The following is a 27843-nucleotide window of genomic DNA, read 5'->3' on the forward strand; positions in this document are numbered from 1 at the left end:
GTGTGTGTGTGTGTGTGTGTGTGTGTGTGTGTGTGTGTGTGTGTGTGCATACACGCATTGCAGAGTTGCTTATTACTATGTATGCCTGCCTCCCAGCCTTTTAGACATCAGCAACGCAGTGCAGACAAATAGGTGTATTAAGCAAAGACACCAGCTTGATTAGATGCTACCTGCACCGCCGACTTCATCACTCTGGCTGACCTTTCCCTCGCTCAACAAGTCGCACTCCTCAACTGTTCATTCTCATCGGGCCTTCAGTTCTTTTTACATCCCTCCACAGCCAATGGCTGAATAGATTAGTGAGCTCGGTGCGAGAGAACATCGCTCAAATGAGGAACATAACATCGTCCCCCCACGGTGACAGAAAACATAATTTACCGTATGTCTTTAGTAATGTATGGCTGACCAACTCCATAATCAAATGAATCATTAAAGTGATATTTTATTTTTAAATTCTGTTAATTTTAATATGTCTCATTACCTCTCTTGACTTTTTATCTCGGTTGTATCAATCAGCCTCTTTCTTCTCTGATGACCTCGACATTTGACACTCCTGAATGTTCCACTAACATGCACTATCCCACATTGCTATCATTAACTTTGTCCATCTCGCATGTGGCTCTCCATTATTTCCAATCACTGCTTCAGCTGCATATAAATGTCAAGAGCGCCCCTGAAAGCCTGGCACAGTGGGTGCTAGAAGAAAGCGGACCCGGTGCACCAATCTGCAGATTTCTTAACAATTTACCTGTTAAATCATTTTTCATTGAATGTAAAAAGGTAATGAGATATTCAAATTCTACCTTTTATGTGAGTCTACTGATCCAGCCCTCCACTTAATCTGAAAAACATATGCGATGGATTAGTCGTTTCATGACAGAGTTTGAATCTAAGTAAAGTTCATCATCAGTTTGTCAATATTTTTTCAACCGGCGAGCTTTAATCATATTTTCTGCATGATGATATTTTAATCTCCAACCCCGTTTTGGAAATGTAGCTCAGGTTAAAAAAAAGAAAGAAAAAAAAACTACTGCATCTCTCCAAAAGGCTCCATTTCAGGTAGGAATTGGCCAGGAGGTGAATCTGTTTGCTTCAGAAGCAACAGGGACGTCTACTTTCTGTTTACTTTCGATTGGCCCTCCAGCAACTATGTCACCTGGAAAGAATGTGGAATTGGTGAGATAACCCACATTAATGACAGCGCTTCTTTTTTAGGTCTTTTGCCAATGTTTTTAAGAGAATTTCTATCTCCAATATTTTTGCGTAGCAACAGCAGTAGAATATCTACAGCAGGTAAAGGAAACTTAGTTGTAGCATATATACTCTGTTTAAAGTTAGGTAAACACAGGGACACGGTCATGGCTACAGGTAAATAAAGGAAAAGATATGAACTCTTAGATTATCAAAGGACACACATTCTGGCATGAAAGTTGAATGGACTGTATGAGATCCTCACCCTCACTTTCCGCTTCACGGCATTAAGAGCTTTGGCACTGTCCATAAATGATGCAGTGCACAATGGTCCAATGAGAACATATTAGTCAGTGATAGTGAGCTGCACAGACAAATGTTTGGGATGACTTAAAGTTGAACTGTTTTGGAAATCGATACGTCTATGTAGGAGGCTTGTTCCAAGAGTCACAATTATTTATATGTTCCCATTTCACAAACCTCTACAACAGAGTCATGAGCAACAGCCACAGTCGATACAAATGAGACCCAGGTTCACAAATACGCGAATTTCCCTTTTAAGGCAAGGCTTTTTTTCGGTTGTTGTCTGACTTGGTCTTGGTCTTGGGTCACACTGAGCTAAATCCCCAACGGTGAATTACAATTAACAGAACATACCATCCCAAACGCTCCAAACACACACACACACACAACCACAACAACAAGCACTCGTTTCCTGGCCGCGTTCCGCCCTCCCGTTTGGATCCGTGTGTGGCCCGGCCTCACGCTTTCCATCGCCTCCGCGCTTCTCTGTGCCGCAGCATCGCGGAGGTGACTCCCCTGCTGCCAGGAAACGGAATAAAACAATGGAGTCAGTGAGACATAGCAGGACTAATGGATTCACCGCCGCCTCTTCCCCACCTTCGCTTTTCATGTGCAAAAGTATTCATCGAGTCTTGATGGCGCCAGCCATGCATGACACTGATCCATTTAAATGGCCCAGAAAAAATGAGAATCTTTCACACACCTGCAGAGTTGGCAGAAAACAATTCAGCAGTGATGTATTATTGAATCAGCATTTTTTATCTCAAGATGGTGCAAATGTTTGTTTACTGGTTTAATGCGTCCTGTAATGGCCCAGCTGAGCTTTTGGTAGATTTTTGCAGGTGACGATTATATTCAGCTTTATATCCTTTACTGTCACACACAGACTGCTGTTTTACCCCACAACATCGGCCGGCAAGTAAATAAAGAGCTGTTTCAGGGCCAAGCGGTTTTGTTGACTCCACAAAACAGAATTTTAACAACCAAGCAAAACTTTGTTCAGCATATTTAAAATAAGGGGAAAACATCCTCTTATTCTGTGTACCAAAAATAAAAGTTTGTACAGAGTTCTTAAGTTAAATTATGGATCAGGGCCAAGACAGAGTGCTGAAATCCTGCTGTGTATTCAAACTATATCTAGTTAGAAAACAAGGTTGAAGAGATTTAAGAACAGAAGATGGCTGACCGTACAAGCTTGACTCTGCTTCTGTGGGGTTTTTTTCAGCTTCATTGTAGTGTGCAAGGCTGAGAGTTGTCTCTTTTTGGAACCTTTATTTTGGCCTTTATCAATTATGGGGGATTGGTCTGTGGTTTCCGAATGAAAATGTAATTCAGTAACCCCCTCAAATTATATTTGAGGGGAAAATGGGGCTCTATTTTGTTTTCAATTTTCAGCCTGTTCACGCCCAAGTGGCTGGAGAGCCTGTTTTCTAAACACATTAAGTTTTCATGGAGTTCTCAAATGCCTAACCTAGTAAACAGCTATTGTAATGGAGATGTTTGCGATGCTTTTTACAGCTTTCAGAAAAGGTCCAAAGCATCTTTTTCCATATAAAAACATCCACTGTGTTCAAAGAAGGTTTGCTTTGCTCTTATGCAGTGTGAATAAATTGCTTTTGCTTCCCTTGAGTTGAATATAAGCGGACACATTATTCAATTTGCCTGCTGTATAATGTTCAGTGACTTAAAATACAGTGAGGCTGGCAGGGTAATTTGATAACTTGCCACCCATATCAAAAACGGATATGTTGAATATTCTATTTTGTGTAGTTAAGCAGCAAAATATGCTTCAGCGGGCTATTTTCAGCTCAGGTAGCATTGTGGGTAAATTGGTTGGATACAGACGCTGTGTGGCCTCTCCGGTTCCTTGCTTTGCTTTGATGACACTGAAGATTAAATGGTTGCTGTTGGCTGAAATTCAAAGCTCTGCAGTTTGGACAGTGTGCTGTGCACGTCTGCTGTATACGACACACTTTGCTGCTTTTAGCTAAATGTCTTCTTTTTGTGTTTCTGGGATTTGCCATAAGGCACAAGGACTGTACTGCACTGTCTGAGCAGAATGTGTGAAGACGCATGTCCTTGTTTGGGCTGTGGAGTCCAGCACATTCGATTTGACATGAAGCAATAGGGTGAAGGTGGAGACTTTGATTTGAGAGCATTCTTTACTGACTAAACAAACAATTCAGCAAATTGGAGCACAGTAAAAGTCATTAACACTCAAATCACATGTTAGTCAACACTAAGACTGGTTGATTAGCTTTCATTTGATTATGTTTCTGCCTGTTAAAAGATCAATTCCTTGAAGTGGTAATTGGTAAATACAAGGTAAACATGTAAATGATTTCTATATTTCATTAAGCCTAATGTCAGAACAAGAGCTGTGAAATCTGTTAAATGATTAATAAATGGGCAGTTGGCATTGTAAATGTATTAATGACCAGTTTTATTCCCGTCAGGTATTCATGCATACGTCCACATCTGCCAGTGTGCAGCAACTTGGATCTGTTGTTAGAACCAGAGAATTACTGCGTGGTTTCAGATTATCATTCCCCTGTGCAACAATCCTGTTTCGCTGGTGCATTAGAAGTCACAAGAGTGGAACAAATGGCACAGTTTCCACAATCATTCTGAATTAATGAGTCACTCCTGCAAAGAAATGCAAATTTCCAAACCCTAGATTGCTTCCGAAAACAGGGGAAAGGAATGCTTTCAGCCATTTTAGAAAGACGCTGAACATGCCTTGCTCTGGTATTGCCCAGTGTCGCAGAATGCTTCCCCTTCATAATGGAAGCCTTATTGGCTTTAGGGTGTCAGAGCAGGGGGTTAGAATGTGGAAAATCTACACAGTTTGGCTTCCATGTCATGCTGCAGTGTAATGAAGTTACGCAACTTCCTGTTTTTTGCACTTTGCTATCATTGCATTGTTTTGTGGGACATCCAGTCCCACAAAAGAGCCTCGAGAAGGTCAAATATTTTGTAGACAAAAACAGCAACTCCATGGAATGAATTATGTTGCTCTGATAAAGTTAAAACTAAACTTATGAACTGGGGCCGTGTTAGAAAATCTGTCACTTGATTTCATGTCCTCCATAGGTGCACCAGACTGATTTTGGCTGTTAATCTTCCTTCATCTACCTGCTGGGACACTGCAGAATGTGGTTAGCCTCAACAAAATGTCTTCCTCCGCAGAGACAAAACCATAAACAACAAGGAAGAAAGCAAGAAGAGAGTCTGCTAAAAGCCAGAAGCTGATGATGCTTTGATGCTGAACTTTTTAGAGGCCGACCAGCCAGCGCCTCGTGCTTTCATTTCTTATTTATTACGGAGAATACTGCTGTGTCAGTGTGTGCATGCGTCTGTGAGAGATGACTCTGTTGTGCGATCGGAGCCCGAGCCGCTGTCGACTCCATGTCGGGCATCCAGATCTCAACAAGGACTTGGCCCGTACCCCAGAGATGCATGATGGGTGAGACAGAGATGTTTGATGTAAACTGTCACATCGCTCCGCTGGCGTCTGCCACATAATGCGCCACCAGTCGGGAAGAAACAAGCACAGCCCCCTGTTACATGGGAGGAGCACTTTTACTCATGCACTGATTAACCTTGAGCTGCCGTCCACCGTAGCAACACAGCGGGTTTCCTCACCTTTGAATAATGACAAACACACCGAAAAAGGAAAGCCCCTAACCTGAAGCCCAGCATGCATTTGTGTAGTTAAAAAGCGGCGCACAAGCAGGTCGTCAGTCTAACTGTAAAGCTGTGTGACCTTTTTCTGGCTTGTGACAGCGGAAGGCAACTGTAAATTGTGTCGTTGGCATTCGTCAACAAATCGGCGCACAGGATGGGATCACTAACACGGGATTAGTGGCCCTGCGTGACATGCAGCTGTTTTCCTCACCTGTTCGTCAACAGAAGACAGAGGGCTCGTCCCACTGTTTTTCTCAGCTACATGTGTAGGAAACAACAGCTGGGCTTGTATATACAACGTGTATGTGCATGTATGTATTGTACTGGATACATGGTCTGAAAGGGTTCAGTGTGTGTGTCAGTGAGTGTGTGTATGTGAGTGAACAATGCAGTCTTGCGGCACATTTTCCCGGTTTTCCCAGTGTTTGGCTTGCTCTCATGCTGGCGGATTATAGAAGATTTACATGCCACTGTAATAAGCAAGTCCTTCACCTTGGGACCTTTTTTAATCTTAATTAATTTCTGATAATTCCTCATTAACATTGCAGATATAAGGGCTCCATTGCCAAGAAACAACCATGCTAGACCACATTTAGCACAACACTGAGCCCAGACTCTACCCAAGAGACAAACGGATTGACGAAAACCGAGAGGAAGATGATGTGAGTGTGTGTGTGTGTGTGCTCAACCAAAGAACGATACTGTGAAGGGGACAGTGACAGAGTTTGACGTGACCTTGCAAATGTTCATTGCCGTCAAATGATTTGTCAACATGGGTTGGCGTTGTACATTCCCACCCAGAGCCCTCCACTCCGTAGCAGGTAGTAATGACTAATGCCTCTGCATGACATTATGGAATGGCGGTTTAAACAGAGAGAAAAGAAGAGGGAGAAAGAGACACTGTGGTTGATTAATAATTCATGCTCTGCAGATGATCTGTGAATAGCAGTGGTAAACAGGCCTTCATGGCTTTTAAATCAGCTATATAATGCCTTTCTGGAAAGGAAAACGACTCCATTGTTGATGCAATTTCCATTCAACTTGTTGTGGCTAGCAGAAAAACAATGAGTAGCCTCATGAACGGGAAGCTCGGCTTTGTTATGATAGTTGTTTGGAATGCCTTTTCATATCTGTTGAAGATATTGTAAGTGGTGCACCATTAGGCTCCAGAATCCCTCGCCGCTTACTCAATAACTCCCCTTTGATGATTGATAATGTGGAAAGAGGGCCGTGGCGTGACAGGCATCAATTTAGTGGTAATTGTATTGTTTTTTTCATGAGGAAACCTCCATCAGAGAAGTAATATCGGGGAGAAATGAGTTTGCGCTGTGCGACACCGTACACATTATGTAGATGCGGCGGTGGATATCAAAAGGGATTGTGCAGCATTACATCTCTCCTGTACTGTATTTCAGAGGCGGTTCATAAGCCGGCTAGCTTGTTTTTGATCATGCAACGAGGCAGGATCCAACATTCCGGCTGCCAAAATGGCCCTGCAGGCTGTTTTGTACTTGTATTTTTAGTTATTTTTAATTTGTGGTTGCAGCCCTCACCCCCCACCAACCGCATTTCTCCTCCCTCTTTTTTCTTCTTCTTCTTTTTCTTCTCTCCGTAATAAGAACATGCCATGTGTGAATTTTTTATAATGTTATATAAGAAGCTCCGGCACCCCCAGAGACCCGTGTCCTGGTTCTGGTGTGTTCAAAACAAGCACACGAGAGGAAGAGAGCAGAAAAGGGAAAAGGGTGGGATGGGGGGGGAATATAAGAGTTAAGAGAGGTTTCAGAGAGATGGAGAGGACTGGAGGAGAAGAGGGAAAGAGAGGATTGCAGAAGGGGAAAGCGGCAGGAAGGGGAAAAAGCAGGTTGGAGAGGAGAGGAGGGAAATATAAGAGGAGAAGGCGAGGAGAGAGGATTAAATGAAAGCCGGAGAAAATGCATGCGGTAGAGGAGCCTGTGGGGGGAGATCTTCCCATTAAGAGGCATAGTGCTTGGCTCTCTGATCTCCGAGTTGTGTTGTGATGCCAGACAAGAATACTCTAGGGCGACAACCACTGCCACTAGAGAAACAGCTCCTCAGTGACTGATATACAAATACCGTGTGCATCTACAGCGAGGGGACGCAGGGGGAGTCAAAAGAGGAGAGGGATTGAAGGAGAGGAGGAGAGAGGAAGAGAGGGATGAGGCAGGAGGCGATAAGCCAGCATGCTGGCGCCATTGTATGGAAAAGCTGTGTGACAGGGAACCTGCCAAGCGGAACGCAAACTTTTCTGTTTGCACTAAGATCTTTTGCAGGTTGAGCAAAGTAATATGCAATATTTGATGTAACACTGACTCTATATACAAGAATACTGTGTGAAATATTATGTATTGGCGGCTTGGAGTGCCTAAGATTTTGCAAACGGAGGGGGGCTGAATGGAATGTTCCTGTATGAGGAATTACCTCATGCATACAGTATAGAACTGAACTTTACATTTGTGAGCCACTTTAAAAGATTTCTCCAATAGGAACGGTAGCCTCACACTTAAAGGCATCCTGTGTAACATTTTGGGGGGTCTATTGGCAGGAATGGAATTTAAAACTCCTATCTATGTTTTCGTTAGTGTATGATTACCTGAAACTAAGAAAGGTTGTGTTTTTATGACCTTATGAGGCCTCCATACCTACAAAGGGAGCAGGTCCTTCTCACCCATTACAAATCACACAAATCAGCATAAACGGATATATTAGGATTAAACTAACATTTTATTTTCAGTCAAGAAATGAAACAATGAGTTCCACTCTATTTCTTTATAATCTATCTGACTATCCTTATTATTTCAATATGATATTTCAGATAGCGCTCTGACTGCCTGAGCAGAGATATAGAAGCCACTCAGGACATAGATAGGGGAAATATGTTCTCCAATCTTAGAATATATCCGCCTTCTTGACAGAAAGATTCAGCATCTTTGACAGCATCTTATTTGGGCTCTATTACCCAATATTGGGTTTTGGGCCAGCACTGAGGGTAGATAAGTCATCTGACAAGGTATGATGACAAAGAGTCAGTTGGAATTTTTTCAGGTGTATTTCAGGGCCCAAGAGACCTGTCTTTTCCCCTCGGGTTGTAAATCTTCCCTCAGAAATATTTAATGTGAAAAGGCAGATTCTGTTTTCCTGAAATGTTGCTTTTCTAAGACACAGTGAGCTGCACAATATCAGCGCACTAGCTGCTGGAAATAATGCTGTAAAGAGCAATAATTTAATGATCATCATTCCGTGTCAAAATGTATAGAAAGTAACGAAGACAGGATTTGATGAAATGGCGATCGCCTCGCCCCAGGGACCTGTTTATTTTATTCTTTGCTAGCTGACATTATCATGATCATTATGTCCGTGCCACCTGCATGATCCTTACATGATTGCCCTATTCCAGCTAATGAAGCTGGCTCCTGATACCTGTCACCCCGCCAAAACCGTGCCTCCACTTGATTGCCTTTGGCCCAAGTCATTTATTTGTTTATTTTCATTAACAGAAACATTAGGTCCTTTTTCTTACCAGATACGGCAAATACGTTAATGAACATGCCAGTTAAAATGAAGATGAAAGCACCAGTTAATTATCTCCTCCAACATTCCGCGGGACAGATTAATTCCAATAAAAAAAAATAGAAGTCATTACCGCCGGCTCGACTTGTCAATGTGTTGATCTGAGGCGCTGTTTACAAGGTTCATAGGAGAAGAAATGAAATTGAAATGCACCACAGGACCTCATTACAGTTACCAGACCCTAGTGGGGAACTTACTTGAGAAAAGAAAAATGGAAAGTTACTTAATATAAATTCAATAAAACTGTTATCGAACTCACTGAAAGTCCTCTGACCTGAAAATGTGACACCTGAAACACTGGGTTACACTGAGCATTAGAATGGTGCTACTGCACCGAATAATAGAAATACTACCTCAAAATTGTACTTAAGTACATTACCTGTGTAAATACTTCCCACCACTGCTAAATGGCCACTTAACTCCATCCCTTCTGTCTGACATCTTGTTCATGTCAGCCAATATTTTTTTGTCAAAACCAGTTAGCAGTGAATTATGTATGCCAGGTAACCCGTTTTTGTTAGTTTCCTGCATAAAGTTAACAAGATAAACAATCCAAAAAAGAGGTTTTGGACAAATAGTACTATTTATCACGTGATTTATTATTGTTTTTTCCTAAGTAGTGGAAGGCAGATAAAGTGTGGGGAGAAAAGACCTTTAGAAAGAGCGCTGACAGTCTCTAATCTGCATGTTTACTGCTTTCATTTTAAGATCATCAAAGTGTAGAATTGATTGTATAGTAGTCGCTCAGCGAGGGGCCGTATATTCAGACTCTGCAGGAAATTTTAGTTGTTAATCGAAAGGAAGTCGTGCACTGAGGATGTCTAAACAGACTCTTGAAGTGTGTGTTTGTGTGTGTGTGTTTTTACAGCGCCATTCACTTTGTCTATGTGTGTAGAGATTATATTCTTAGGAAATGAAGGTGCTTCCAAGTCCATCTATAGTGCCTTTAGTCCCAGAGCCTCTCTGAAGCTCACATGTGCTTAATGGCATACATGTGTCTATATTACCCTAACCTGCTCCCTCAGATGAGCGGCTATGGCGAGCGCTAATGGAACGTGTTGGCCTAAAATAGCCCGTTAATGACACCGCTTGTTTAATGGAGGGGATTGAGGGTGGCCAGAGGCTCATCTGCGATTGGTGGCTGAAGCAATCAGTTGATTCCAACCTCTCAACCACTCCCCCTTTCCCCTCTGCCTTCGTCCCGCCTTCCTCTCTGTCATCCCCACCCACACTGCTGGGAAGAGGGATGCACGAGGGAGGGAGAGGGTGGCAGCGGGAGGGTCTGTGAAGACGAGGCAAGAAACTCTTTTACATCATCACAGCCCCTTGTATTATGTGCCCCCCCACCTGATCAAAATTCATGTGTGCAGCCTGCCTCCCACTCTCACGGATCATTGAGAAAGAGGCGACTCGTTGGTCTGTTAGCGATCACCGGCTCAAACCTGGTCTCGGATGGACAGGGGGGGGCGATACCACGGATGGATAGGCCGATATGAAGAGCAGAGGAGAGCGCCCTTGCTAATCGCTAGCCGGCCCGGTTAGTCATGGTCCTGGTAATCTCTGGTGACCTTGGCTGCTGCTTTGCTGGCTGGGTTTCCGCAGTGCCGCATTAATATTCACGCAGTTAGGAGACAGGCTCTCGGCCTGTCTTTGAGTCCGTCTCTGTCTATCCACCTACACACACACGCTGTCTCCCTCTCTCTCTGGCCATCGCTCTGCATTTGTGTCTCCCCTCTCCTTTTCCTTTTGTGTCTCCCCCTTTTCATCCATTACTGGCATCCATCGCTCTCAGCCATTCGGCTCACCTCTTCCCATACTGTCCATAAAAGAAACGCAGACTTCGGAATTTATGTTGGCATCTCAATCGGGCTGGTGTCAGATTTTGGCAGGCTGAAGGGTTTTTAAGTTTATTTTTATGGCATTTCTGCTTTATTAGATAATCTGCAGCCTAGCAAGATGACAGAGACGGAGGGAGATGGATGCAGAAGAGCAGTGATAACTGGCCCCGGTATTTTGTCAAAGAACAAACTTTGATATTTATTTTTCTTCTTGCCGCATCATATTAAGGAAATCCTTCATTTGCTTGCTTCCCGTCAAAGAGAGGTCTGAGTTCAGGGCTAGCTACTGTGGAAGAAAAGTTCCTTTCAGGTCCAATTCTGTGACTGGTTCAGATGAGTTTCATTCACTGCGCAGTGGAGACAGAAGTTTACAACAAAGGTGTAGAATTCTCTCTGACCAGAGAGAGTTCTGGCCATGATTATATACAGGGTTACAGGAAAGAACAGTTAAACAAAAGGTGTGGGTTGGGCTAAGCTTCTCAGGAAGGACAATACCCAAGATGTGCATCCGTTTTCAGTCCAGAGAGCGAGTCGGGTCTGGGAACTCAACTCACAAGTCTGTAGAAGTGGATTTGCATAGGTTCAATACAGGTCTGTTTAAGAAATGGAAAGGCCTTTAATAAGTTGAGGTGTGACCTCTGGTCTGGGCTTTCTTCACACTACACCAAAAGGTTTCACTAACAGAGGTTTGTTAATTCATGTAAAATAGTCCCCGTCTATACAGAGGTTGATGAGAAAGACAGAACTGGCCGGAATACACAGGCAATACAGTTAATACAAACTGAAGATATACAATTTTTTTCTACACTACTAAACATCCGCCCTGTGTCTTGCTCAAGGACTCTGAAGCAGGGCCTAAGACTGGAGCGAAGAATAGTTTGGTTGAATTGCGGTCTCTTTACCTCACTGTTCCTCATACTCTGTGGAAAAACACTGGCTGCTTTCTGACAAATGTGACTGGTTTCTGGCATAGTGGGGGGAAAGAAAGAAAGAAGACAGTGTCCCCCTTAAAATACCGACGCTGCATTTCATATTATAATTTCTTCTGCAGACAGAAAAGGGAGGTGACAACACCACATTTCATTTGTGCTGACGTTAAAATCAAAGAGATTGACAGAAAAAAAGGAACGACTGACATCTGAAGTGAGCTTACAATTTTTACCCTTGAATTGATGAATTAGTGAAATACTGTTTGTCAGTGTATTTATGCTGGGTGAGTGTCTCCAAATCAGTTGTAAATGGATACAACACTTAACATTAGTGCCTGTCAAAGTCCAACAATGACTGCCTTTCTTCATCACATCAGTCCTCTGTAGCCTTTTGATGGCAGGAGAAATCTAATTAAATTTCTTTATGGCATCCTCTTCATCTCAGCAGGGGAATTCTAGTGTTTTCATAGCTCTCTTAAAGCCTAAAGCCTTTATCAGGTTTTTTTGTCTAAAGTCCAACCAAGGGCACTGCCTCCTTGTTTTTTCTTGATTACTGGTGGAGGGAAAGCCAAGGGAGGATGAATGAGATGGAAGCAGATTAAAAAAAGAAGAAAAAAAAAGGACTCTTCATATTGGCAGTGATATCAAAAAGGACTAAAATGTGTTGGAGTTGCAATCCAGGTACGCATACTTTACTATTGATGGCCTAACAGCAGAGCTGGTTCGGTTTGATTGATATACTGGAGCACCGGTCTTAACATTTGATCAATATCAGAGGCAGTGCTTTTTATCCAGTGCAGCTACTGCACAGATATACTGTAGCTGGAGTTGTTTTACTCTGACCTCCAGTCCTTTCCAGCATTATCTGCTGAAGTAGCCTGGGGGGGGGGGGACCCTGCTGGTCCAAGTAGCTAAACTTTTTAATGTTGTGCCTTTACGAAGATTACTTTATCAGCCACAGAAAGAAAGTGCAATGTCATTCTAGCACCTTTCTTTGAGTATGCACGCAGCTTTATTTCACAGCAAGGTAGGAGGATGTTGACGGAACCATCTGGTATCCAACTCTCAATGCCAGAACGACAGCCTTGCCATTGTTGGTCAGCCTTCCTGTTTCAATGCCCTTAGATTGTCAGGAAATTGGAATAACTGCAGCGAATGCAGCTTTTCTTTTTAAAAATAAAGTGAATCTCCTTGAACTGTGCAACAACCAAAAGCTTCTATCAAGTTATTTTACTCTTCAGTCAGTCACAGACTGCAAACTATGGGCACAAAACAAGGCATTGAAATAAATATATATATATATATGAATTATGCCATGCCTGATTTGATTGACACAAAACACAAAATGTGTGATAGAAAGTGGCATTGTGAAATTGTGAATGGCTCTGTTTGATAAAAAAAGGTTTTGGTTAAAGGACATTTTTATATTAAAAATGAAATTTTTCATATTAATGAGCCGAGTTGTAGAATTTAATTAGTCCACATTTCATGGATGTATTTTGTCTGTATTTATTCATCATATAATGTATTTATTCTGGTACTTGCTACGCTTGTCTGCCGTTATTCAAATTTTTTTGCGCTGCGTTTGCAGAGCATATTTCAACACATTTAACAGTCCGTAAGAGCCGTTCTTAAATTCCTAGTGACAAAAGTGATGCTTAGATCATAGGATATGTGATATGTGATATGTGACTTGATGTTGTGACCCTTTATATTATGGGGCTCATGTCATGTTAAAAATCTAAGATGCTCAAAGTGCTTCTCATATTAAAATCACATTAATATTAGCAGCTGTATCTCCTGCTTTGACGTTTACTTCTAAAGCAAACTGCATTAATGAATTTTAAATTAAGCTTTTTGGGAGTAGTTAAATACTCCCAAACCTTTAACTGCAGCTATAAACTAAATGTAAACCTGCACATTTGAAAGGAAATATGTAAAAAGTAGGCTTTTTACCTCTCCTGTTGTTTTTGGAAGCTGGTGACTCCCTTCTCTTCATGCCCACATTCAACAGCTGCAGTGGGAACACTTACCAAATGAGAGAGCTAGTCTGAACAGCTGAGGAACAATTGTATTAATTTAGTGTACTCAGCCACCTCTGCGGATAGTTTGTTTATATTGAATTACCCCATTGTTACCTTGCCCGAACCTGCGATTCTCGCTAACAAGCCCACCGAGTCTTCCACTGGAGGGCTTCAGATTATTTCTGAGTTTTGTTTTGCCGTTGTCAAGCTCGCTGAGTGAGTGCCGCTAATTGGCCTTCATCCCCTTATTTATTTTGGTCGTACAAACGGCACATAGAATACAGCGTGCCATCACTGGTGTGTCAGTGTGTTGAATCTTAGCGATTATTTCATTCCCTGAAATTAGAATCACCTTTCCTTTCACCTTTTTATTACAGTTCTACTTTGCGTCGCTCCCCAGTTTCCCCTCAGACGGTCATCCATCTAAAGTAGTGAACCCCGGATTAATTAATTATGCATATGCAAATGTGTGCTCATAGTGCCAGGAATTTCATTTTATACGCTTTTCTCCCTTCTCTGCCACCTCTTTCCTTTTTTTTTCTTCTTCTTCTACGGCAGTTCCTGGTGGATTTATTGTAAATTCAATTTGCATAAAGGTTCTAATTCGCTGACACTACATGAATACATTTTTTAAACTGCTATGCACCTCAGCACCCACAACTGCTCACCTTCAGTCCCAACCCCCACTCCCTAGACATGAAGCACGGGTGCACTTGGAGGGAAAAGATGCGGCGCAGCACATGCTAATGGAATCCTTCCTAGCTTCTAATTGGAGCAGAATTGGATGGCTTACTTTGAATCAGGAAAATGAACTGCTTGTTATCAGCTAGTTGGCTGAGAGATAAGGGAATTACAGTTTGTGTTGAGTGAGTTGTTTTTTTATGTGTGGACTGAGTGGAACACATCACTGTGTTTGTGTGTGTGGCTTAAAGTATGCCTGCATGGTTATATAACTAAAAAGTAGCTCAAAATGACCAGATTTGGCTCATGTTCATCTCTTATTTAATTAGTTTCACAGTTGAAAGTGTTTCTGACCTAAATACAAGCGCTCCCTATTTGCTGTGTCTTAATATTATTCATTTAGAATTGGCATTATTTTGGTTTCTTTAATGTTGTCACAAAGGAAGACACTATTCATATTAAATTCATATTATATCCCACTCTATTGTATTTCACTGGCTCTAGGTTTGACACGCTCAGGGTATTTTGGAGAGATTTTGGAACAGTTTTCCAGACCAGCTTTTAATCATTCACTTTATGAAGGCTTGCAACTTGACGGGTGCAATAAATGACTCACTTGCGTCTGTAGATTTATAGTTTGAATAAGTGAGTGTCTGATTTGCAGGTGATTTGAGCTGTAATGTCAGGAGAACCTCCTCTCAAAGGTAAAACTGTTTTAAAAAGGCTAGCTGGAGACCGTTAGTCCTCTTCAGTCTGCAGAGGAAATTGGAAACGATTGACTTGTGTCTGTGCATGTCTGCCAACAGCCTGCATTCACCATCAATTAGTCTTCTGCATTTTTCCCCTCAACCCCCGATTTAGAATGAGCGCTTCCCGTCACTCTGCTGCCTCCGTCATGGATAACTCCCAGCCTCGGCCTGAGGAGGCAGCAGACAGAAGTTAACACTTTCCTTTCCAGATTCCTCCCACCACCATATACAGTAGGCACCCCGCACCAGCCAATAGGAGTCGCTCGTGTAGTGACATGGACTTGATCCGTCATTGGCTTCCCAACTGCAAACGTTTCAAATTGTGTCCAAATTCCCATTTGGAGAGAGAACTTTTTCAGTGCTACTAAATAAAGCCAATTTATTTGATTAGAGTATCAATGCAATGTTGGTCGAAATATGACACATTCATTCATATAAATGACTATTACAGTAATTGAAACGATGTCAAAGCTCAGGTTGTCTTTTTCTTCTTTTGTCACTTAACACTCTATTAGATAATGTCTTTATGGAGTCATTTTTGGCCAAGATGGGAAGCTTTGTAGTCAAAAGGCTGCAACACTGTCAATGATGAGTTAACTCGACCCTGGCTATTTATTTTGTGATTGCAGCTTTGATCCATTTTATGGTGCTCTGATCTGATGAATAATGTAAAACCTGACCCTGGTCCAACTTTGTATGGGAATAACAAGCGAGGAATAGATTCATTTTAACACTGCGTTCGTTCTGTATGACGACCGGGGTATTACTCGCCCTCTTGGGCTGTGAGATCGTAATGTCCCATCCTAAAAGCCAGAAATACCACCTCTGGTGCAGAATTAGGAAATAAACCGGCATCGGCATTTTCGGGAAACGTCGCAGCCAGCTGTCCTCACTTCCTCATGTCACTGGCTCAACACTGCCACAGAGAATGAGTGCAGTGCATCATATTATCTAGTTTGTAATTGAATTGTAGCGGGAGGTAGGTTGGTAATCAGTGTACAGCAGGTAGTTTTCGTTCCAGTGTTTGACAGTAATGTCCTCTAATGGGAAGCTCTGGCTCTACTCTTGTTCCAGGCCACTAGGTTTCCCTGGATCCCTGGCTGCCTGTGTGACTGACTGTAGTGTGTGTGTGTGTGTGTGTGTGTGTGTGTGTGTGTGTGTGTGTCATTGTGCATATTGAATGTAAGTATGTGCGTGTAGCTGGCAGAAATGCTTCATTCTGCATCTCCCCTGCCTACCTCTGAATTCCTTTCAATATTCCTGAACTATTTGTTTTTCATATACTTGACCTTGAGAACATAGTCTCCCTCCACTTCATGCTGAATTGCTGCCGATGGCGAAGTGATTTGCAGCACCAGCGCCCTTACCTGTGTTGCTTTTGGGGACCCTTCTGTCCTTCCTGATCTGCAGCTCGAATCATTTCTCTATCGTACTCTTCTTCCTCTCTCTTTGAACTGCCAGCACAACCTCCCCTCACCCTCACACTCTTCTGTACAAGAACTGAATAGCTTGGAGATAGGTGGAGGTTGAAACAGAGACAGAGGAGAGAGAGGCCAGTACAAAAGCAAAAAAAAAGGAAGTGATGATGCTCTGGTAGTTAACACTGTGGGGGGGGAATTGCAAGGCATAAAATAAGGTCAGAGTTGACGTATGAGAGCTGACACTAGGGCCCATCAGGACGTCGCCCGCTGCTTGCTTTGTTACATATTCTAGCCATCTTATCATTTCACAGACGGCTGTCACAGAGGCCGATATGACAAGGCTCTCTATCTGGGCACGCTCTATTTTCACCAACGCTTATTTTTGCAGGGGGGCACCGGAGCACAACGCCCAAATGGCGTGTCGGTGTCTGTAGTGGACCGGCGAGGGTCTGAGTCACCGGCTTAGCGCACACCCACAGCCATGATACAGCACAGAATAACAGGCCGACGGGGCTGCCAGCGGAGGCAGCGCGGATCGTGTGGCCTGTTCTCGCTCCTGTGTGGGCGGGTGAGAGAGTGTGGAACACGTCTTATCCACGCTCTTGTCCTATGTGCGCAGTCATGTCTGCAATGCAGCACTCGGGTATTTCTTCTTTCTTTTTTTTCAGGAGTCAGTATTGTTTATGTTGCGTGTCCCGATGCCTCCCAAGGCTGTTTGTTAGATGAGAGGATTACTGGCGCTGTGGGGAACAGAAGGACGCTTTTCTGATTACATAGTGCTCTCTCTCTCTGGAGTAGACACCCCAGTCATAACGGGATCACTTTTACATCTGCTCCTTGTCAAATGTTCCCCGGAAATAGGCACGCGTTGAGTAAACATATGGACACAAGTCAATTTTCATAGTTTGATCGCCCAGGAGAATCAAAACGCTGTTCGGGTGACATGATCGCCCCTTTAAAAGTCATAGTCGAAGTCATCACTGATTCACACATCGAGATGATCTAATGGGAGGATAAGACACTTTGTCAGATGTGGACGTAGAGTGGGGTGATGGGTTTTTCTCTCAAATGAGTGCTATTGAGCATGGAAGGGAAAACAGGCCTCGTCACCATAATAGAGTCAAACAGGCTGATTCACATACTGCTTTGAAGTGTGCTTCTCTTTCTATTCTATTACATTTAGGTTAGGACTTTACTTACTATTCTGCATCCACTTAATGCACTGAATATATTAAAATGACTGACACATTTATATTGCAGTTTTTTTACCCGTTAAAGTAATCTTTAGAGGAATATTGCATATGCTGAGTTGCCACACTGTTGCCAGTTTACGTTACAGGGATCGAGTCAATTACCACTCAGTGGAAGCTTGTACATTTCCCTTTTGTCTGGAAGGTCCCTCCCATTAATTAGTCCTTTCACAGGATGCATTTTACATTTCTCTTTTTAAATGAACAGAAGATTTGGGTAGTTAGCATGAGCAGTGATAGCCACTACACTGAACAACGAGAGCTACCCGCAGCAACAGAATTAACGGCCCAAACAAAAAAAGAATAAATAAGATGACGGAGATATCCCAGGACATAAACGCAGCACATGCACACACTTATCACCCTATTTGCAGACATCTGCATCCAAACTGCATTGCAGACATTAAGTGATAGCATTAAGGCCACGCTGACCATTTGAATACAAAACTTACGCAGCAGACATCTTTGCTTTTTGAAGTTCAGATGCTATGACTGTTGCTTCTTGTGACTGTAAAATATAACGATGACCTCATCGGTTGCACTTCAGCCCTTTAAGGACAACACAAGGTCATGTTCTGGGAACTCAAGCGAAATATTGCATGTGATGCAGAAAGTTATTTCAAATGAGTGTACACCAGTTTGAGTACATCAGAAAGTTGTTATGGTATGCTTAAATTGATTGATTGCCAAATTGATTTAAAAAATAGATAAAAAATGGATGATTGGTATCTGTTGACATGTTCTGCCTTCATAAACTGTGACCGTAAGGAACAGCTTCTAGTCCATCTAGTCTTACTTACTTGTGTGTGTGTGTGTGTGTGTGTGTGTGTGTGTGTGTGTGTGTGTGTGTGTGTGTGTGTGTTTATATTCCCCTGCGCCCATTTCCTTATTCTCTTCCCTGCAAGGGTCCATCCTGGTGAAGTTAGTTTTGTCCTCTTTCCCATCAGCTCCCCTTCTGTGCTCCCTGTCCCCGTCAGCATTTAACCCCTGATTGGAGATAGCAGGCGCTCTCTCTGGAGGCTGTGTCCAATCAGGGGAGCCGAATCTGATACGGAAGGGAGAAGCCGGCAAGATTGCCGACAATGTTTATTTTGTGATAGGAAGAAAAGCAGTTTGTTTGTTTTTTCTATTTTTTTGTCCCAAAAATTACAAAATTATACTGAGGTAGAGTTCATCTTTTTGGATTCAAAAGATGGCTTCAATATTTTGGAAAGTACACGTTTGCTTTCATTCTTTCCAAAGGGGAAATGATAAAGTCAATATTGATGTTCAAAGCTACTAAAATACAACCTATGTTTCCTGTTACTATGGAGCTTCAGTCAGGTTGCAGTTAGCCTAGCTTAGCATAAAGACTGGAAATAAGGAGGAACAGCTTGATTTGCTCCATCCGAAGTGAAAAAAACGACTTACCCACGGCTATTTGTGGCTATTTGGTGCTGAACAACAGTTTATCCATCTGTGCAGTTCTTTTGTGGAGTGTCTTCGACTTTTGCAGATGAGGCTTGACACAGTTGGCACAGTATTTAGATTCTAGTTTAGGTTAGTTAATCAGTTAGCATTAGAGGACTTGGTGGGCGTACTTTGTAATTTTGGAGCCAAGCCACTATGGCGACGTTAGACCCGTCCTACTATGATTGGCCCTGTTGGACTGTTCCTTTAACATTTCCCCCTCTGTATATTCATAGACCACAGTGGTTTCCCGGGTGGTAATAGACTCTCCTTTATGTCAATATATGAAACATAACTTGTCATTTTAGCATTTGCGGTTCCTTACTGCTGCAGTGCCATTACACACATTGAGTGTGTGTTTGTTTGTGCATATACAATATATATATATATATATATATATATATTGTTTGTGTGTTAACATAATCTCCCATGCAGAGGCTGTCGCTGATTGCTTTGTTGGCTGATGACTCATTCTCTTTTTCGACCTGCTGGAGGTACTTCAATCATGCAGGTAATCTCCTCCTGTACGCCGGCAGCCGAGAGGTTACCTTTCCCACACATCAGAGCTATTTTCCTCTTAATTGAGACCCACTCTGCTGCGACAGCGTTCTCACAAGGTGGGAAATGGCAGGTCAAGATTCCGAGACATCTCTCTCGTCCCCTGCCTCCCTCCCTTGGCCAAAGTGGCTGTGAAGTTGATAAGTTTATTTAGGGACCCTGGAGCCAGGCCAGCTAAGACACTGCACTCCATGAGGGAAAGTAAAGGTTGATGTCGAATCACCTCTTGGAATGTGTGTGTGTAGATGTGTGTATGCTTGTGTGTTTATCCAATCGGCCTAGGCGTAATGTATGCCTGTCTTTCTGATTGAATTACACTGGGGCCTTTATAGAGAAAAATGGTGGCGAACCATCTCCTTGAGTGCTTATGAGACGACAGACACTTTGTGTGAGTCTCCGTGGTGACCTGACTCAATCTGCATACGATTACCCCTCAGCAGACCTGTAACCCAATTTATGAGCTGATCACCTCCTCTCCAGAGGGAGCACATGCTCCTTCTCAAGTGCTAGTAAAATGGAGCAGGAACACAATGACATAACATCTGTATAGCTTTACTGTGGTGCCCTTTAAAATAGAAATGCATCATAGTTGTTTTTTTGTTTTTTCTATGCATGTTTACTAGCATCTTGTTCGCATCTGTGTCTTTTCAGCAGTCGGTTGCACACAAGATTATTTTTCATGAATATATTTTACAATACGGGCTCTATATATTCAATATGAAGACGCTCCACTAAAATAGGAAACCAGGTTCTACAAAACGATACGCGTTTTACTGCATTTTAAATTCAGAAAAAGAAGTCCCTAGGTAAGTGGAAAATGACTTTAGGTCAGTTTCCAGTGTGATCCCTCTCAGAGTGAGGGTCAAATTAATACGATGAACATTGAATAACGGTGAATATCTATATTTTTAAAGTGTAATTTGAATCAAAATACCTTTTTCGTAATTTCCTGTGCCTTAACCTTGATTCTAAAGTATAATTTGGCTACATTTGAGTTTAAACCTTGGGTGATGTTTTTTGCAAATACATTTAAACATGAAAAAAAATGCATCTTAGCATCCAATTACTTTTGGCATATTTTTCCTTCTTCATATGAATCACATCCTTGGTTTTGGCTTATTTCACGAGGATGAAAGTCTTTTACACAGTTGGACAAATGAGACAAACATGACAAACATAAAAACTAGACAGGCCTGACAAATGGCTGTGTCTTTGTTTAATGGCGTGGTTAAATCGGGATATGGCTAAGACCCCATTTCGATGTGGTGTCGGTGAATGTGGCTCTATTAAATCTCGATTTCCATGTGGGGCGACGTGGAAACATTTGTTCTGTGATCATTTGGCAAAACAGCTGACAGCTGACAGTTACCAGCTACCATTTTTTTTCCAGCTGACCCGGGACGCTCTCGGGGACAGCGGCTGACTGTTTGCTTACGGGTCGTGTGTAGCAAAGCCGCAAACGCTGCTTATGCTTGATGGTCCAAGACGCGGAAAGAGCCGCCGGAGTTGTTATTCTCACAAAGCAGATTGGCCAATTCCCTCACCAATTGTGATCCAGCAGAATGGAAATCTGGTGAGCTGGGAAATGTTAATCGAGTTCAATTAGGCTTTGTACCATGTTTGTTTCCTGCCAACAGATTAAGCGGAATCCCCACCCTCGCTTACTGAAATGAACGATAACCCTCCGTCAAAATAAGAAACGGGCAATTTGAGGATAGGTGGAAGATAACGGATACTGGCACTTGCAAGCTCCTTGTGGCGGCATTAGAGATAAATACAGCCAGCCCTTTGAAACAGCTTGGCTGGAGTTCACCCTTAAAAGGAAATTAATTTAGGACTTTTATTGTTTTCTTTAAGTTCTCAGAGAAACTGGGGATGCGTTCACAACCCAGAGCAGTAATCGAATGCCTTAGGGTGGTTTGAAAAGCATCCTTTAACCAATCTCGCTGTTGAAAACACCCACTGTACACGTTGCATAATGTTTTCAGGAGTAATCAAACATTACACTTTTTTTATCACTTTTCATCAGATGCATACTAATATATGTGTTATTAAATGATTTAGTCCAAATACTATAACATGCACATTTATTTATGTGTCACTAAACCAGCTGTAGAGATGCATTTATGCTATTTTACATAAGATGTATTGTACTAAAGTATCAAATATCTGGTACTCAGACAACATCAAAGTAATGCTTTCTCATTCTTTGAGACATACAGTTTCTTTAGTGAGAGAGAAAAATGTTCAGCTGTTAAAAAAATAAAGAAGAGTGGACTGAGTGTTTATTTGCAGTGCTGATGGGAAAGCAACGGCTGAGCCATGCGGTGTGCTCTTAGGCTGTAATGCGTTTACTGTGTTTCTTTCTGGGTCCAGAATCCAGTCTGTGCAGCCCAACTGTAAGCTATTTTTTTCTTCTCTGTCTGGGCTGACACAGAATGCATATAGGTGTGCAGAGAACAGTTGAGTGGTCATCTAGTGGGGCATATTGCCACATAAAATACCTTTCAATCTTAGTCCTAAGTATTCAGATTTATGAACATTATCTTGCTCAACAAAATGTGGAAGTACCATACACTTTTGTCTTTCCACAGAGCTTATATCTGCAATTGTCCAACATCCAATGGAAAGATTGTATTATGTTGAGGGAACCAGTTCGAAGCTAAATTCCTGGTTGGCCTACAAAGAAGCACTCTATTAGATTATAAACAGAGCTGTATTCAGTTGTAAACCGTATTTGAATCTTGCGGCTGTTGTAGGTGGTGCTAATATTAACAACTTTAAATATTTTAAGATCGTTTCATCTTTCTTAATCTTCAATCTTTTTACTCAGGGAACCACGGCCCACCAAAGCCCCTGGGTCAATTGGTTTTGGTAATCTGATTATTTGCTTATTTGTTTGGGAATTTGCACCATTGAAGTATAATGTCAACTAAGGTGGATCCTGCAGGCTGTGTTGTGGTTGTGTCTTGTACTGTCTAAACCTCAAAATCAATCTAAAAGAGATTTATTGTATCATATATTAAGCTTTCATGGTTCACATTTCTATTCGGATGCATGCTCAATGAAGTGAGCACCATCGTTGCAGCATAGGATAACTGGATCTACTGGACTTGATACACACTGCAGCAACAAAACCAATTGTTTGAAGAGTACAGGATGTGTGAGACTTATCAGAAAGCTTACTCCATGCACACTTTTGCCAAACTAATGGTGTTCTCTGTTTGAGCCGCCACCTGCTTGCGTGACCTTTTCCGCTCCCCTGCTGTTTTTAGAGGTCGTGTGAGTGAAACATTTCACACTCCGAATTAGGAAACTTGATTAGAAGTGAGACCATCTTGGCTGTGGTTGTCTTACCTTAAGCCTCCAAGTTATTATCGTCCACAAACTAATTGGCAAAGTTCTTGATAAGCGAGGGTGGACCCCGTGTTGCCGTGGCAACAGTTTGACTTAATCACAATGAAAGGCATGTGGTGTCGGGCGGCTTGCAGAGCACACGCAGCCTTCTTAAGCGTTTGCATTTGCTTAATTTTGCTTCTAGTTATTCACTCTTCCCTCTGGTTTGTTCAATTTAGGTTGTGTTTTCCCTGTGTTGCTCGTGGGAGGACCCACTTACTCCAGGAAATCAAAAGGAGGTTTCGAGGTTGGCGGCAAAGCGCTGTATCGGAGCGCAGTATTCTCATGAAATGAAGACAGCGACTTATTGTTGCTGATTTAGGATCATGTCAGATCAGGAATGGTGCTGCAGATTTTGCACTGCTGCTACCGGTAGAATGAGCTGTCAAATCTGCCTGACAGTCAAATTACGGGGCAAATTAAAGGCAATGTTCACCCTCAAATAGCTGTTCATATCTATCTTTAGTGACTTCCAGGACTACTTTATGATAAAGTGCTGTACCTTATGTTTTTTTTCTCTAACCTGCTCTTCGGTTAAACTGTTATCCTATATTTCTCAGGAAGCCTTTCAACACGTTTTTCTATGCTGGCTCCATGTATCCAGTGTGGTAATTTGAAGATGAATGTAGTAATACTAATTATATAAACTCTGCACTGCTTGCTTTTATGACTCTGACGGATTGGCACCAGAATCTCTCACCGCAAGTTTTTGGTAACTGATGTCTTTTGCTGTTGAACTCCATTGCAGCTTTTCCTCTTGTCTGCGGGCCCTAAAACACCCACCAGTGCTGCTGCTGCCGCTCCCAGCGTGACCCTTACTGCACCACACAATACAGCACAATGACATAAATCAGCATGATTTAATCAATTCCCCGCCAACATCCCTCCCCCCGTTACCCCCAACGACTCGGGCACCAATCAGCGAGGTGCGCACTGCACCTCGCTGATTGGTGCCCGAGTTGCTTCTTTGGTAAATAAAACATTTATAGAGGCTCAATTAGCGAAGCCTGTTGAGTCTTCGGCAGCTGTGCTTGCCAGCTGTTTTTTAAAGGAAGAGCGATGCAGCGAGGTGAGGCGAGGGAAAAGAGGATGTCAGGCACAGGAAGGGAAAAAATGGATCAGGCAAGAGCAGGCAGACAGCTTGTTTTTCATTCGGTGTGGGCCCAGTTTGTTTGTCAAATATACAACCCAGAAAAAGTGCAGAGACAAATAAGCTTTTTGATCAAAGTTTATCTGGAGGAAAAGTGGCCAAAAGTCTCTCCTCTGCAAACGAGTAGCTTTTATCTGATTCCTAAGATATTGTTAATATAGTGAATGAAGTCATTTTACTTTGGACCCTATTGTAAAGTTGTCATTCCTACATCATCCTAACATGGAGATCCTGCAGGGGGAATTGATCTGATCTACTTTACTGATTTACTATCAATTTAATACTTGGTTTGTTTTTGAATGAATTATTTATATACCCAAAGATGGTTAAAAGCCTGAGGATCAAAACCACCCCTTTGCCTGCTGTGCATGGATAATGCAGTATTATTTGATCTTTGTAACTTTTCTTGACTTACAGTTGGTGGGCTTCACTAATTGTCTCATTGTAGAGACCCCCGTTGCTCTGCCCTGACGTGTGCTGAGTAGATGAGCTGCTTTTCTTTCCATTTATTTGACTGAAAACAACCTTTGAGATCTGAAGATGGTCTGAAAGGGTCTGCAGATTCACTGCAGCTTCTCCTTTTCTCAGGTCAAATGTAGACGAGTGCCATCACTGCCATTTAAACAGATATTGGCGGTGGCTCTATACTCAATTTATGAATGAGATGGTGACACACGAGTCAAATACACACTAGTGTTTATAGGTGAAGGCAGGGGCAGGCAGGAAAGAACGAATGAATGCAGCGATAGATTTGTTGAGAGTTCAGTTTAACATTGGAAAGAATGTTGGTAATGAAACACTATACTAACACATCCACACATTATAAGGATGCCTGCTTGATCTGTCTTTTCATTTAGCCACACTTAACAAGTCATAAGTTAAGGTCTGTATAAGAATTAAAGTTTGTGTGTCCTTGTGAAAAACAAAAAGGAGACACCGTGCCTCAGTGCTGCATGGAGTGAAAAAGCATCTTGATTGATAGTGATACAAAGATTGCTGGCAAAGCGCATGAACAGACAGACTGATGCCAGCACTGAAAGTGGTCTTGTCTTGGTTGCCGCATACCCTTTTCATGATTACGAATAGCCTCTGCTTGGCTTGATGATGATGTGCATTGGCTCCAAAAAAAACCCCAACCTTTTATAGTAACTCCTGCTTAATTCTCCTGTCCTCTGTCCTTTTCTTTCAGTGGAAGGCTGCATGGATTGGTCAGTGGACTACCTGAAATACAAGGTGCTTCTGGGGGAACCTGTACGGATTAAGTGCGCTTTGTTCTATGGATATATCCGGGCCAACTACACCCATGCGCAGAGCGCAGGACTTAGCCTCATGTGGTACAAAAGTGCAGGACACGGGGACTTCGAGGAACCCATCAGTTTTGACGGCACAAGGATGAGCAAGGAGGAGGATGCCATATGGTTTCGACCAGCAGAGTTGGATGATGTGGGTTACTATTCATGCGTATTAAGGTAAGTTCCTTCAGCACCTCGAGCGACATACCGTTTACTGCTCTCTCCATTTCTATCCAATGTAAATTGCTGCGTATATTGCTTTGCCTTGAACTGGAGGAAGCATTCATGAGGAAGTCTTCCACCATTTTGGGCTTGTTTTGCCGGCAGTGTGACAGTAATATAGTTGGGGTAAATAACATTTTGTGGAACCCTGTGGGCACAAGTAAAGCTATTTTCAAGTCCTCCCCTGGTGATATCTAATGGAGTGTCTCATCTCTGGCCAAAAGAGCACTGGTCGTTGGTCCACAGTGCATCTTCTAACAGTATGAGGCCCCTTTGCTTCGCTTTATATGCTAAATAATTTCTTTATCCTCCTCTGGGGGACAATAAGCCATTAGGTGCAATTGGTAAATCCATAAATCTCAGGCCTTCACCAGTCCTTCTTTCTGAAAATGTGAAAGAGCAAGGAGTGAGATGAAAGAGACTGGACAGCAATAAAGCACAAGAAGACTGAGGAAAGCGAAACGGCAGCTAAGATAAAAAAACAAGAAAATAAATTGGGGGGGGGATTCGTGCTATCTTCCTTTTCCACTTGCCTGATGGTGGAGGTAGACAATTGTTTGATTTGTGAGCTCTATAATGTGGTGAAATTCCTGGCTTCCTAGCTCATATTGGCAGAAGCTTTCATTAACGTGTAGGTTGTCTGTGGCAAGGACAAGGGGAACTTTGAAACACATCCTACTAAAAGATAGGAGCCTAATCCCACACAAACATTCATACTTCAATCAAAGCAAATGATTTAGGATATTTGTTACACTGAAATAAAAACAGGAGAATAATGTACTCTTGAGCAGTTGCACTCAGCACAGGCTTTCTTGTAATTCACAAGCTCAATTCTAAGAGCTTTTGGCCATTACTGTTCATCACCATTAGCACTCTCCCCTTTGCCACGGCGGCCGCCGTGAATAGAGACGGGCGGCACCAATCCAACAATCCTCTATTCAGAGACATTGGCAGCGTTTTCTGGAGGTAGACAATCAGTCAGCTCAGAGTTAGTGTGTAATCACGCAGAAAATAGAGCCATGAGATTTGATTTGGAGTCGTGTTACTTTGTCGCCATTCTCCGCCATTCAGGACCAAATTAAGGGGCAACACTTATTTGCCCATCGTGGAGAGAAATAACAATATTTGTGAATGCAGAGCACTTTTCCATCGCACAGGATTTCTCTCCGCAGGCATTTCTTTGGACTATTGTTGTCTGTAGTTGCTTTCTGGGTCTGTAGTTGCTTTTTGGGGGGGTATTAAGATCTTCACAGTTTTATAGGATACAGACACATGATACACTGATAAGCTCCGGCACAGTAAGACCATGTCATGAAGGGAATATTACCACGTGTGAAAAAAACACCATGTTTACCTTCACTAACTATCATTTCATTGGGAAATAGTCAACACAAGATAATGTTTGCAAACTGCTTGCTTTGTCCAACAATCCATCAAAACTCAACATATGATATATGAGATATATATATAGTAGGTAAAGGGCATTCTCTCTGTATTGGCTCATTAGTCGGCTCTACACAACGACATATGGTGGCTCAGTGGACTTGTTTAAAAGGCTTGGGAGGTTAGGCTATTGCTTTCTCTATGTGTGTGTGTGTGTGTGTCACATGTTTAGTTCAATGCAGCTTTCTGAAGTGCACAGCAATGCATCAGACTTGACCACATGGGACCATCAAATTAGAATGATTTATAGTCCTGTATTAGCATGGGAGTTCTGGAGCCACAATAATAAGGCCAAGGCTCAATCCAGATGACTGACAGTGCAGTGGTTTAAGGGAAGCAGGCTTTTGATTGCTTTCCCATACTGCATATCAACTAAAGCTGAATCCATATGTGGTGGAACATGTCTGAAAATATCCCCCATATAACATATACAGGTATGTCACATGATGTTTGTCCAAGGAGGAAAGCTCAAAGAGAGCGTCTCCAAAGTACATTTGCAGTATTAACTTGGAACTATTCCAATTAAAGCTACTGACCTTAAATGGCTACAGTGCGGTGTTTGCCACCACATTTGCTTTTGTCACGTTCCCCTCATTCCTTCACTCGAACGTTGACAACGTGTTAAAAATTGCAGGAACGGGTTCATCCAATTTTTACAAGCACATGGCA

At 42.4% G+C, this 27843-nt stretch overlaps 1 protein-coding gene across 2 annotated transcripts in view; it reads left to right on the forward strand.

Annotated features, from left to right (window-relative positions):
- The window catches only part of LOC116385934 (interleukin-1 receptor accessory protein-like 1), a 199005-nt gene that overhangs the window by 48202 nt on the left and 122960 nt on the right, over positions 1 to 27843 (forward strand). For both annotated transcript variants that reach the window (XM_031851711.1, XM_031851712.1), the window contains exon 3: positions 25407 to 25686. In XM_031851711.1, the coding sequence (XP_031707571.1) occupies positions 25407 to 25686 (280 nt within the window). The remainder of the gene's footprint in view (positions 1 to 25406; positions 25687 to 27843) is intronic.

This window comes from Anarrhichthys ocellatus, unplaced genomic scaffold, assembly GCF_004355925.1.
Source record: "Anarrhichthys ocellatus isolate YVR2014 unplaced genomic scaffold, GSC_Weel_1.0 scaffold12, whole genome shotgun sequence".
In the NCBI taxonomy this organism is placed as follows: Eukaryota; Metazoa; Chordata; class Actinopteri; order Perciformes; family Anarhichadidae; genus Anarrhichthys; species Anarrhichthys ocellatus.